At 32.4% G+C, this 14,866-nt stretch overlaps 1 protein-coding gene across 4 annotated transcripts in view; it reads right to left on the bottom strand.

The window, feature by feature from the left end:
• Nucleotides 1–14,866, bottom strand: part of Glut1 (Glucose transporter 1) — a 481,871-nt gene that overhangs the window by 229,724 nt on the left and 237,281 nt on the right. For all 4 annotated transcript variants that reach the window (XM_072520663.1, XM_072520662.1, XM_072520665.1 and 1 more), the window contains one exon: nucleotides 1,822–2,025. In XM_072520663.1, the coding sequence (XP_072376764.1) occupies nucleotides 1,822–2,025 (204 nt within the window). The remainder of the gene's footprint in view (nucleotides 1–1,821; nucleotides 2,026–14,866) is intronic.

Raw genomic sequence — 14,866 nt, forward strand, 5'->3', positions numbered from 1 at the left:
ATTTTACACATACTTCCTAAATGCGTACGAAAATAATAAGTAGAAGCTATAAAGTAGAAAGCTGGAACCTTACACAAGATGCCATAAACCGATTAGATGCATTTAAAATATGGTGCTTTTTAGAGACTAAGAAAAGACAAAGAAATTATCAACACCGTAAAGAACAGAAAATTGACATAATTTGGCCACATCATGAGTAATAATAAATACTGACTTATACAATTGATTCTACAAGGCAAGATTGAGGGTAAGAGGGGTTCGGGACGTAGGCGTATATCCTGGCTGGCTAATCTTAGAAAGTGGACTGGTTTAACGTCAACTGATTTATTTCGAGCTGCTGTGAATAGAATAAGATGGGTCAATGTGATCGCCAACATCTCTAGAAGACAGGCACATTTAGAGCAGTCAAGTGATCTATTTTTGGTATGTGTTTACATTTTATAGCCTTTAACTGAATAGGTTAAGGATGGGAGAACTCTTTGTCTCAAGTTGGTCATTCTGAATTATGTCTGTATTTTTTAGTTTGTTAATTTCGATAGATTTTGATAAAGATAGTTTAAGGCCTTTATTTTGGATGTGAAGAATTCGAAATTAGTCATTAAAATAATGATTATGATCTAGAAGATAAAGTGCATATGTAGAATTTATTTTTCTATTATTAAAAGCCCTTTTATGTTCTGACTGGTGCTGATAACCTGATGTTGAAGACTGGAAACCTGGTTCAAAAAAGGCATCAACCCTAACTTAAAACGGAAGGCACCAGACCCCTTTCTTAAACTTTTTAATTTTTGTTTTTAATATTAATGTATATCTATCAACTTTAATTTCAGCCAATGCGAGGAATTGCTCACTGTCCCTTAAACTTAGTTATCCACTTTGTACTCCTTGAATACTCCAATAAATTTTAATGTCAGTAAAAGTATAAGTAATTTTTTAACTGATTCTACACAAGAATCTACTGGTTCAAAAAATTAAGAAAAATCAGAATGTTTGGTGGTCACTAGCTTAGTCAACTTTCTTTCCGAATCCTTACATGTTTTAGAGAGCTCCAAGGCTCTATAAAAATCCTTTCGAAAATGGAAGTATTTTATGATTCTGTATTATGAATTTAGCCTCTTAACCCTTTAAGGCACAAAACTAATTTTTTCTTATTAAGACGAATATGTTTTTAATTACTAATCATTAAAGGGCTAACAATTAAAAAAAAATCATAGTGATTGATGGTTTCTCAATTTTTTCAGAATTATTAGTGCGTTCTAAGACTTCATATAAAATATTTTTGAAAATTGGAATATTTAAGTGCGTATTTCACATTATCTGAAAATAGTTTTTACCAATGCAGTTTCATTTTCTTGAGATAATACCTACTTTGATTTATTCGTTGGGAATACCAAAATTCAAAAATTTGAAAGTAAATACCACACCAAAGAGAAAAAAGTTACAATACAAATGAATATAAGCATAGCAACAATAAATGGCCTCAAATATTGGAACTTGATACATGTATATCATTCAAATCATATAAATTTAAGCGCAAGATTAAAGGTTCTTAACCAAACATAGGCATAAAATTAAAAGCTAAATAATAGATTAATATGGGATTAAAGGACATCCAGAAATATTGAAATTAAATACTCCAGGCTTCAATATCTTAAGTCATAAAAAACAAACATTTATTATATTTCCTAGTATATTTATGGATAAAATACCGTGTGAGTTCAGAAGGTCTGTTTTAACAATAATATTACGATCCTAAAACAATTGTCTATCTTAGAGTAGGATATTTTTACATGGGTAATTAAATGCTAAACAAGTACTTACCCTCAATGAAGGAAATCCAAGACCCACCACGAAATTCGAAGTCCAGTTAACTAGCACGGCAATTGACATGGCGGCAGGTCTAGGCCCTTGCGAGAACAGTTCGGCAGTGATCATCCAAGGTATACTTCCGGGTCCAACCGCGAAAAATTTGACGAAGAAGAGGGTAGATACTACTGAGAGGTACGACATCCAATCGATCATTTCCTGCACATAGCCAAAAAACTCCTATCAGGGCGGTAGTAACGTTGTTCTTTCCCGGTACGCGGGGAGGAGAAAACGTGATTAAGCCAAACTTAAAATATGGGGTATTCAATCTACTGTTTTAAAGTATTAATGCTGCTTAAACTTTGGCTAAATTCTGTAAACTAGTTTTTAGAATGCAATTTTTGTTTTTGAAACAAATAAACAATTACATTTGTTTAGTGTGACCCATATAGATTGGAAACATATCTATAAAATGTTACATTGCAACCGATTTCAACCAAAGAATTTAAAATGTTTATTTAAACTATATCAAACTTTTTGATAATGAAAAATAGAAAATTATTATAAGCTATTTTTCAATTAAAAGAATTTCTACGCCGGCGCCGCTGGATTTAGTGTTGCCTCAAAAAACTATAATAAAATTTTATTAAAATATATTTATTAATTAACGAAGTTCTGATAACTTATAATTTCAAAATTTGCTATACTAGGAGTAACCAAAAAAAAACCGTATATCAATAAATATGCATAAAAATTATTATCTTCTTGCCGTCTGCTCTCTGAAGGTGGGCAACCATCATAGCAATCTGTGATTTCGCTATTGTGAACGACATGACCGTACATTTACTGTTTTACATTGTTTAGCCGGTAAAAGCGTAAGCCAAGAAACAGCATATTGTTCTAAACTGCATACTTCTATAACCCCACATTTCGAAAGCCTCCAATCTGATGGAAGCTGATATCTTTCACTTTTCACAACAGTATGGTAATACTGGTTTTACCATACTGATTTGTGTTGAAGATTTTTAATTTCGTTTTGGTTGAGTAAATCTTGGATTTCCATATTGTTATTAAGCATATTTTACGAATCACGAACTTTTTTCCTGAATTTTTTCCTGCACATCACGCTCTGTACCACCCTTAAAGTAAATTATGCTGTCCAGATATAGAAACTCCATCACTCTCTCGATTACCTTATTTTTGAACATAATAGCCTGTTTTTTATGGTGCCAAATCGTATTTATTTGGTTTTGTTGATTTTTAAGTGTGAATAAAGGTATTTAAAAAATATGCTTACATGGAAATGGACACAGACGAAGATTTAGAAATTTAAATTTAATTGGAATTATAAAGTATTGAATTTTTATAACTGGCTAAAGCAGTTATATCTATTTCTATTTTCATTATTGCAAGTCAACTTAAATCAATATATAGGAAAATTCAGTAGCCTTTGTCACCTGTGCTATTTTTTTAATTTATTGTATATCCTGTATATTGCTGAATGTTTTGTGATAAAGAATATAGCACTCATTTGAATCTTTATCTGTGTACCTAATCGTAAAATCAAGTCTGCACAAATAACACACTCCTTTTTTTATACACCATGTTATATGTTAATACTTTGGCCTAGTTTGCTTAGTAATCTTTTACATTGACATATTTTAGACAAATGTATTATACCTATACTTATTTTTTTAAATTTGATGAGTTGAACATCTGTTGTCTGTTTCCACTATCTACTTCGAAAAATTTAAGGATTCCCAGTGGATTACTAACTATTGGGATATTTGGTGTTAATTTTAAATATTGTTTATTATTCACAGCATGAAAGAAAAAATAGTTTGTTGGAGGAGGCAATATATAAGAGAAATTGAGTACTAATATTTTTTATCTGGATCAAAATTCAATAATTTGCAAAATTTACAAGAATTTACCCAAAGGAATAAAATTTGTTTTTTTAATACCAATGCTTCATTTTAATTTAATTTTATTGATTGTTCTATATTTTTATAAAGAGGTGAGTTGAAGTATGCAACTCACAATACACTCTAAGGTAATTCGTGTAACATGCAATTTTATTTATTTTTAACATGCAGGGGTGTCGTTAAGGGTAATAGCCAGCAATTGTTTTGTTTCTCCTCCACCACGTCAGGAAAGTCGGGAATTAAAAAAAAAGAAGGACAAAAAAGCAAAAATGATGTATGTAAGTGTAAGGACATTGTCTATGTAGGTGTAAAAACATTTTAAGTGTAACGAATAGGTAGAAGGTGTTTCAAATTATACTTAACTAGAATTTTTGGTAAACTTATTGGGAAAATTTTCACTCAAATGTTTCACAAAATGAAAATATCTCTTGCACGTGTTAGATGTAAATTGTAAATCATTTAAACATAGATGTCGGTACTGTATGTACCCATACTTTACGACTGTACTATTTAGTATACTATATCACAAACAAAAATGAGTCAGATTATTTTTTTTTCAATCTCATGTTTTTCTAACTTGAATTTAATTAAAACTTCAAATGTTTCTCAAATTGATTTCTTGGATAATACAGCCTAGGCAAAAAAGTATTTTAAGCAATTTACACAAACTAAAATACAAATTTAAGAATTAATAGTCACAATATACCTAACTATCATTTAACAAATTTTAAAATTGCCAATTTATAATAGTGTAGGCCAATAAATAAACAAAAAAAAAATTGCACAATTCGTGATAATTAGATAAATATTCGTATTGCTCAAATTAGCTATAAAATGAATAATTAAAAAGCTATTATGCTTCAACATCTTACAAATTTAATAAACAAAATGGATATCGAAAATACCTCAAAAGTAAATTGTTCAACTAAAATTATTGTCCATTCAAAAAAATACTTGAAGGTGCTGTAGATTAACGCAATCCATAGTGGGCAACATACTTAGCACAATCTTGAAAGTGGTGTTGTCCAACCTAAAGGCAAAGGTTATGGCAAATGTATAAAGGTAAGCATGTCATCTTTTGGGTTTTGTAATGGGGCTGTGAGAGAGGAAGAGGAGGATAGCTAGTTTTCATGCCCACGATAGGAAAGCATAGCCTACACAACATCAGTACCGATATTGGATTACGACTGATAAGGTATAGTTATAGTTATTAATAATTAGCAGCAGCACTAAATATGACAGTCGCTAGCACCTATTTTGAACACAAGAACACAAGGTAACCTGGACGTCTCCTGATGAAAAAACGAGTCAGATTGATCACATCTTTAAGGCATGGAACAGACGTAATAAACTGCAGAAGTTATAGAGGCGCAAACATAGACTCAGATCATTGCCTAGTGATCTCAACAGTGAGGGCTAGAATTTTGAAAAACAGTAAAGAAAATAAAATGGATATAAAAAATGGAATGTGCAAAAAATTTGTGCCCGTAAAAATTATCGGTTTGACGACGAATGCAAGAATGCAACAAAAGAAAAAAACAAAGAAAAATGCTTACCCGACGAACTAGAACAACTGTAGATAATTACCAGACAAAGAAAAAAGCGAAATAGAGGATACACAAAAAAACGAAACCACTTATATAGGAAACTAAAATATATAGAAAACCTTAACAGAGAGAAAGAGTTTAGAGCATTTTATAAGAAAGATAACATCAACTGAAAAGAATTTAAAGAAACTACAAGACAATGCAGAAGTAAGAATGGCGAGTTATTAACAACAAGGAAAGACGTCTTGAATAGATGGGTGGAATACTTTAACCAGGCACTTAATATAGAGGAAGCAGAAGAAACTAAAATATAGAGGAAGATGAAAGAGATAAGAGGAACAGACGAGAGGGAAGAGGAACAGTCAACGATTCTTGAACTTAAAGATGCAGTTAAAAAACTAGCCAAAAACAAATCACGCAGAATAGATAATGTCCCAGCTAAGCTATATAAAAGAGGTGGCCACGATACCATAATGGAATTAAAGCAGCTTATTATAGAAATATGGATACCACAAATACTACGACCACTTGTAATAGAAAACGACGTCATCGAAGCAGTAAACAAATTTGTATACCTGGGAGCGCTCCTTAACACTAAACAGAATACCACCGCAGAATTTGTACGGACAACAGATACTATGTTGGGCTCAATATCCTCCTAAAATCCACAATTATATCAACAAATTCAAAAATAAAACTCTACAAAACAATAATACGCCCAGTGCTAACATATCCCGTTCAGTCCCTTTCAGAGACCTGGACTCCAACAAAAAGTAATGAAAACATTTTAGGATGTGTCGAAAGAAAAGTACTAAGGCGAATCTATTGAGCAGTAAATGACAATGGAGTGTGTAGAAGACGATACAACTTTGAAATTTATAGAATATACCAGAAACCAGATATCGTAAAACATATTAAGATAGAAGGTCTGAGGTGCATAGGGCCTGTAATGCGTATGGAACAAAATGACCGTTCTAGATGGACTAGAAAAACGCTTCTTCTTGATGGACTAATTGATCAGAGAAGAAGACCCAGAACAAGGTTCCTTGGTAACATCGATGAAGACATGAGAAATATGAAAATAAGTGCTTGGTGGAGGAAGGCGATGGATAGAGACGACTGAAGAGAAAGGAGGATGAGACTGAAGAAGGCTATTGCCCACGCAGGGTTGTAAAGTCAGAATGACGATGATGAATGGGGCTGCAAGGCAAGCAGTAGATACGTTAAAATCCAGATTGTTTTTCATATAGGCATATTCCGCATTACCGAGATTTTATGACGAAAATTTAGATATTGCTACCAATAAGAGTACTGTAAGTGTATATCAAATAAGTAAACAATTTGGGTACCACGGAAAACGGTTTTAATTTAATTTTAAAGCGTGAGGATCATTATTCTCTGTTTTTTATTTATGGGTAATAGGTCAGACACAATGATGTTCCAATTTCTGCTAAAAACTTTAAATATATGAAACGCTCAGTACTATACCATTCAATGCAATGCGTGAGTTTGGTATACCACAAAAACTTATCCGATTAACGAGAATGACAATTTATAACTTAAAAGCCAGCGTTAGGATACAGGGAGAAAATTCTCGATCCTTTGAGATAAAGGATGGACTCAGACAAGGGGATGCCTGGCTTGCCTTCTATTTAACATTGCCTTGGAAAAGGCAGTCTGAGACACACCAATTAAAGGGTGGTACTATTTACAATAGATCGACACAAATCTTATCGTACGCTGATGATATTGACATAATAGGGCGTAGTAAGCGAGATGTTGAGCAATATTTTCTAGAGTTGTAAACGGCGGCGAAACAGGTCGGTCTAATCACCAACGAAGACCAAACCAAGTACATGTTGGCTACTAAGGTTAGCAAGTAAGGAACGGGAAACAGAATTTGGAAGTCATATATTTGAACGTGTTGACAGCTTCACTTACCTTGGCTCGCTAGTGACTACTACCAATAAAACAAGCGGAGAAATGAAAAGACGAATAAAGCTTACAAATAGGGCATACTATGAACTCCAAAAACAGTTCTACTTAAGCAATATCCTAAGAAAAACTAAAAATATCATATACAAAACACTGTTAAGACCAGTCCTCACCCACGGAGCGGAAACATGAACTCTAACGCAGAAGGATAAAGTACTTCTTAGAATATTCGAGCGTAAGATACTTTGCAAAATATTTGAAGCTATAAACGTTCAAGGGCAGTGACACAAAAGATTTAATTTCGAATTATACCAACTCTTTAATGAACCAGATGTCGTAAGGTTCATTAAATACAGCAACTTAGATGAGCCCGGCACATAATACGAATGCCTGACAAAATGATTGCTAAAAAGCTAAGATCAGAAGATGGCAACACGTTGCCAGAAACCAAACAGAACAGCGACTAATCTTAGAGCAGGCCAGGATCCAGAGAGAATTGTGGAGACCAAGATGATGATATGCCCTTTAGAAGAATAATGGTAGGACAGAGGAGAGGGTTGTCGCCACCGCAAGCCAGCGGTATACTTCTGCATACCGCTTCTTTGAAATTTTCATTAATAAGTGAGTATACTTCCTCTGCAATGTTTATTTTGTTTTTAATATTACCGTCTCAGCGTTATATTGTTCTGTAGCTCGGAAATAATTAACAATCGGTTTACAACTCTTTTTTGCATTATAATTGAATCGGAAATAAATTTTAACATAATAATATGTGGACAATGGGGAACACTTTATATATAGTGCTGCCTATATCCAAGATAATATTGTTAAGAAGTTACATAATCTTTTTCCATTATTGTTTGTGATATCGGAAAATGTATTTACATCCTTCAATATCGTGAAAATAGTCGTTTCTTTATTAAAATCCTATGTAACGAAGTTTATTTAAATGTATAATCAGAACAGGATTCATAAGGAGTTCAAATTTAATATCTTAGATCGAAAATTAGGATTTCATTTAAAAAATTTTATTGTATTATAGTTTACAAATTTTATAAAGAAATATATTATATTTGGCCTTAAATTCGCTGAATTGGTTGCCATATTTGGTCTGATTATATTTCACAAGTAGTGAATTTTTTATTTATTTGCAGTGATAACAAATATTCATAGTTATCGCTCGTTGCGAGGTGCATGCGGTAACGCAAATTAAATAAAATCATGCAGGAGGTTTATACCTACTAAACTATTTGATTGCTAATAATATTTAAATTTTACTTTCTATTTAAACTTTAAATAGAAAGTAAAATTTTAAATATTATTTGTGTTAAAAATTTTATTCAACAGTATTGCTTTACGTACTTTTTTTATACATATATATATTTATATACTTAATATTACTTAATATGATACCTTAATTTAATAATCTCTCCAGTAATTTATTCGGTAATTACGTTTATAAATTTACATTACACAAATAACTTATTTCAGATACTATAGGTCTGAGAAGAAAAAGAAGAAGTACAGCAAGACCGGCTGCTACGCATAAGTGACGTTTATGTGCCAGATTAGTAATTTTTCTACAGCCGCCCCGAAAACTGGAACGATTTTTTTCACTTTTGGAAGGATTTTTACTTTTAAAACGATTTTGAGTATCTACGTAGGAGTTTCTATGATACTCTCTTAACTGCTCGTCTGGTATCAATTCGTTCAGCTATATAGGTACTATCAGTTTATGGATTATTGCCAAAAGTTGGTCAACACCTTCCTTATACATTTCAGAGCAGATTTTGTCGATTTCTGGGGCTTTATTATTTTTAAACTGTTTGGATGGTATCTTAAAGGTGTCTTATGTAGGTTTAATTGATTTTCTATGTTGTCGCCTTCTTCAACATAATATAAACTAAAATGATTACTGAAATGTTGTGTCTATCGATTTCCAAAGGTTTATTTGTTGTAATATCTTCTTATTTGTCATTATCAGTAAAAAAACATTCTGTTTGCTTCGGATTATTACTTGCTTGGTATTTTTCTCTTTAATCTTCATTCCAAACTCTCAACAAGCTTCATTAAGTTAATCTAGGACTTTATGTTAGTTCGTATCTAAATCAGTTATTAGCAACAGTGCAAAGATATTATTTTATATAAGAAACTTGTTCTACATTAATTTTTATTTTTGTAGAAAGGTTGTTGAACATTCTCTTAAATAGCAGCTCTAAGTAAAGGTTAAACAGCATAAGAACCAATACAATCCCTGCGTTATACCTTACCTTACACTAATATTTCTTGATGTTTGGTCAACGATCATAATCTTGGCAGTTTGTCTCCGATATAAGTTTTTTTTTTAATAATCTAACGTCTTTATTATCTAAGCTAATGACCTTAAATCGACGATCCTAATCTTGGCACTTTGCCTCCGATATAAGTTTCTTAATAATCTAACGTCTTTAGTATCTAAGTTGCTAAGAATGAAGTAAAGAACCTAACATTTTAAAATTAATTTTAGAAATTGACTAAGCATAGGAAAACATTCTTTTGTTGGTGGTAATACTTCTGCAAAAGTATCTGTAGAGAAAACAAAGCCCCTCTTGTCCTCTTCCGGCTCTCAATCCAATTTGGTCGTATCCCATTTCTTCTTCACATTTTTTGTGTAATCTGCTGTTGTGAACTATACAACAGTGAAGAGAATGATACTCAAAATGATAAATCAGATACATAATTTTATACAATCACAACCAGACAAGTCTTACAAAAAATTGATTATTAGGTTTTTTATTTTGTATTTAAGTTTGACAGTTGTTGTACAGGATTCTCCTTTATTTATATGATTTTTATAGGATATCGACTTCAATATTTAGCAGTTAATTAATATTTTAAATTTAGACGATTTTTTTTTTAAATTAAACTTCAATTAAAAATGGCGATGCTTGAAATTGTATAAGTAGAATCATTCTTGATGTGCCTATCCGCGACGAATGTTGGCGAATATCATGACAATCTTTATCTTATTTGCCAGCGCAGAAAAGCTGCATATCTGTTGTGTTAAACTAGGTTCTGAGTTTCTTTAACCAGGATGTCTGGCTTCTTCTTCCTTTCGCTTTTTAAATATTTTTTCTAGCAGAATGGCTTATGGGAGAGCCCATCTGGATTATTTTCGCATAATGTGTCCGAAGTATTGTAACTTTCGAGATTTGATGGTGGTGATGCATACTGTTATCTCCTGGTTGTTGGTTTATTCTTCATTTATTATGGTGAATCGTAGCATATTAGATAATTGTCACATATTTACATAAGTATGACACAAAACCGTACAGATAAAAGTATGCAATTAGCCATGATCATCATTATCCTGGATTTACAACCTTGCGTGGGCCATAGCCAAGTACATATGACCATATGTCTCATGTCTTGATCGATGTTATCAAGGAACTGTGTTCTAGGTCTTCCTCTTCTTCTCTGACCAATGGGTCTATCAGGGAACGTTTTTCTAGCTGGGTCATTTTGTCCCATCCGCATAACATTCTGTGATTTATCTCTGCGGTAGTAATATTTTAAGTGTTAAGGAGCGCTCCCAGGTATACTAATTCGTTGACTGCTTAGATGACGTCGTTTTCTATAACAAGTGGTAGTAGGATTTGTGGTTGCGTGCTTATTTTCATAAACTTCGTTCTGTTGGTGTTTAGTATTAAACCTATTTTTGTAGCTGATTTATTTAATGCAACATACGACTCTCGTAAAGCGTTTTCCGTTCTCCCAACAATATTGATATCATCAGCATTGGCAAGGATTTGTACTGGTTTATTATATATTAAACCAATGGTTGTGATTTGTGACATACGTATTACTTTTTCCAGAGCTAAATTAAACAATATACACGAGAGAGGGTCTCCCTGGAGCAGTCCATTATTTGTTTTAAACCTTGTACATTTTTCTTCTATTCACAGAGTCGTAGGCTGATTTGTAGTCTATAAATATGTAATGAGTATCTATGCCATATTACAGTGTTTTTTATAAAATTTGTCTCAGGGTTTCAATTTGATGAATTATCGATTTACCACCTCTGAAACCAACCTGGTATTTTTCTTCTACCCTTTCTGCGTATTGTGCCAGACCTTTCGTCTTGTCTCAAATATATGTTATGATTACAAGAAGCATTTATAGCTTGATCATTCTTTGTTTGTTTATTTAAAAAAAGTACGCAGAGCTAAAATTTATATCAATGCAAATGACCTCCTAATTCTAGTGCCACTAAGTAAAATTTACAGAATATTTACAGTTTACCTTTTACAATTATTAAATAAGGCACATATTTTAGGTAAAGTGTTTACATTATTTAAAAGTTACCTTTGCAAAAAGTGGCTAAAATGCTGTTATGTTACGTATCACACTTTTATATTATTTAATATTACAATAATATTTTAATTAAAATATTGGTACGAAAAAAAAAAAACAAAAATATACCACATAATCACAAAAAAGGGCTGTATATAGAATAACAACAAAAAATGAAAAACCACTACGAGAAAAAGAGATATATTTACATTTATTGACTTGTGTGGAACTCAAGAAATGTTACGTCAGGATGAACTTAGAAAAGACCAATTGGCAACAACAAATAGTTGCGTCGTTGCCAGAACTAGCTTTCAGAAAAAATAAATTTATAATTTATTTACAGAATGTCAGAACGTATTACTGAGAGAATTCTGACTCCAATCGCAACCGCCCGGGCATCACCTAGACGAAGACACGAAGCGACGCGACTTTCATTCCTTTTGCAATTGAAAACTAGAAAGGTAATATTTGCTTCACTGGGAGCTGGATACGATATATAATAGTCCTAGTTAAACAAAATTTTATCAGTAATTTCAAAATAATCTGACAATATTATACCCAGGAAAGTTTGTCAGATGATGCTGTGTGTAATTATCGACCTGGAAATATGAAGATTTAGTTGAAGCATGTTTTAAAACAAAAAAAATTGACGCTTGTATTGAAATATATCAAAGAATAATGATTTATGTATTTGTTTTGAGATATTATTGTTATATCATCGTTTCAAAGATGAAAAACATTGTTTTTTTTTTAAGAAAAGGCTTGGTTTTATATTTCTGAATACTTCTGTGACGAAAAGAAAATAAGAGCACGTTTGCATTGAGTTTCCTAATTTTAAATCAGCTAGTTTTATATCACACATTTTCTTGAATTAAATATTAATACCGTATTTTTTTTACCTATGTATATATTGTGTGTATACAATTTATTATATTACAAAAATACATATTATCAACGAGTTGTACATAATAATGTGTTATTAAGTTATTTTTGCTTTCATTTGGAGGACTATATGCTATTTATTTTACATAACTTGTTCGTGTTAAAATATCAAATTATAATATCATGAAACAATACAATAAAAACATTTTATGGTTTTATGAAATATATCAAAATTACGTAAAATAAAAATCATTTTTTATCTTGTGAGCACATACAAGGTTCAGTACCAAGAGATGTAAAATTTTGTTTAAGATAAATCGCAGTATTGGCCAAAATAAAAAGTGTCGAAATCTCGAGTGTTAACAAATTATTCACCATATCCATATTGAAAAAAATTGTTAGGTATTTAGTTGTCATCCATGCTTTGGACGTGCCCGTACCTCTTTATTTGCTTGATTCTGATTTCCTCTGTGATTTATCAACCGCTCTCCTCAAATAGTACATTTCTTTTAAAATTGTAAAGGGAAATTCCTAGTGGTTGGATGTATACCATAGTTTAAAAAAACTTACAATTAAGTAAAAATTTTTTTTTTTGTAAAATGGTATAAAATGTTAATATTAAAATTTTCAAAAATTATCCAAAATGGATTTATAAATTTACAGAACGTTTTTGATTATACTTGATCATTATTGGTGAAAAACCTACAAATAAATATAACCACTTAAAAATGAAAACAAAAGGGTACAATTTTGACTGTTAAATTAAAAAAGGGGTTAATATTTACGTCTATAAAGTAGCTGGAAGTAGCCACATAATGAGGTCAGATGACCCTTAAATTACATAATTTAAGTAACGAACATTATAATTCTTAAGACACTAGGTCAGTGATAAAAGATATCATTTTTTAAGGGAACGTACAATTTTCCAGCCTGAAAAAGAGACCTTAATCCCTTTATTTTATTTAGCGTATGGACTTTCACAGTACGATAAATATACAAATACAATAATATATACATATATATTAAATATATTATTTAAACACTAAAGATAGAATGAATGACACTAAATATTAATGTCCAATTTACATAGCCATTCAATTGCTTCTGGGGAACATTCCTCAAAGTCCTGGAGGTTGCCACGGTAGGCACGATTCAAGCAGTCTGAAACACAATGGCTTATGGTCTGTCTAGATTGTCCACAATCGCACTGTGGACTTTCTGCACGACCCCACCTGAACAGCGAATCATCCGGTACGTATACGATTAAGCCTTGCCCAAGTGGACCGGGGCAGATTTGATCCGATGAAACCCTGAGTTGGGGTGGATATCTTAATATAGTCCGATTCTACTGTTGGCATCCATCTTGTTGTCCATTGCCTATGTATATTATAGGAATTACCAATTTTTCGGGCAGATCGTATTGGAAGATTTCTAGATCTCAGTCGCTGGTGCTCTGTTGAGATGTCTGGGATATCTTGATGTATTGGTAATTGTACGTTGGCTACAATTTTCTGGTACTCTCTCACTAATGCTGCTGTACGGTATAGATCTGGTGGAGCAATATTGCTCAGAGTAGGCAGCCATCTCACTGGCGTTGGTTTTATTGTTCCAGTGATTATTCTCATGGTTTGGTTAAGTTGGACATCGATTTTGCTTGTATGTGCACTATTTAGCCATACTGGTGCACAATATTCTGCCACTGAAAAAATCAAAGCTAGAGCAGAGGTCCGAAGAGTATCTGCAGAAGCACCCCAAGTTGTTCCAGCAAGTTTTGATATTAAGTTATCTCTTGTTCTTAGTTTACCGGCTGCGTTTGTAAGATGACTTTTGAAGGTGAGTGTTCTATCAAGTGTGACGCCTAGATATTTGGGGTTGTTGTTATGTTTGATAGCTGTATCATTTAGAGTTACATTGAGAGTATCGCCCGCAAGTTAATTCGACAGGTAAAAGAGACAGGTTTCAGTTTTGCTTGTGTTAGGACGTAAGCGCCAGTTCTTAAAATAGTTACTTAGTGTAGTTAAGTCCTCGTTTAGAGCTCGTTCTCCTGCTTCTTTACTATTATCCTGGAAGCCAATGACCAGGTCGTCAGCATAAGCAAATTTTCTCGATTTTGTTTCAGGTATATCTGCTGTATAAAGGTTAAATAATAAAGGAGCTAGCACTGGGCCTTGTAGTAAGCCGTTGTTAAGTTTTCTAACGTTACTCTGTGCATCATTGATATATACCTGAAACAGTCTGTTAGTCAGTAGATTGTTTATCAGCTGACAAGTTTTGAGGCAAGGTATGATTTTCATCAGCTTATAAATAAGGCCATCTCTCCACACAGTGTCATAGGCAGCCGTGAGATCTATAAATGTTATGGCAGATTTTTCGCGTCTTTCAAAGCCAGCTTCAATAAATGTAGTTGAGGACAGCACTTGGTCACAGCAACTTCGTCCT

The sequence above is a fragment of the Diabrotica undecimpunctata genome, chromosome 1 (genome assembly GCF_040954645.1).
Source record: "Diabrotica undecimpunctata isolate CICGRU chromosome 1, icDiaUnde3, whole genome shotgun sequence".
Classification (NCBI taxonomy): Eukaryota; Metazoa; Arthropoda; class Insecta; order Coleoptera; family Chrysomelidae; genus Diabrotica; species Diabrotica undecimpunctata.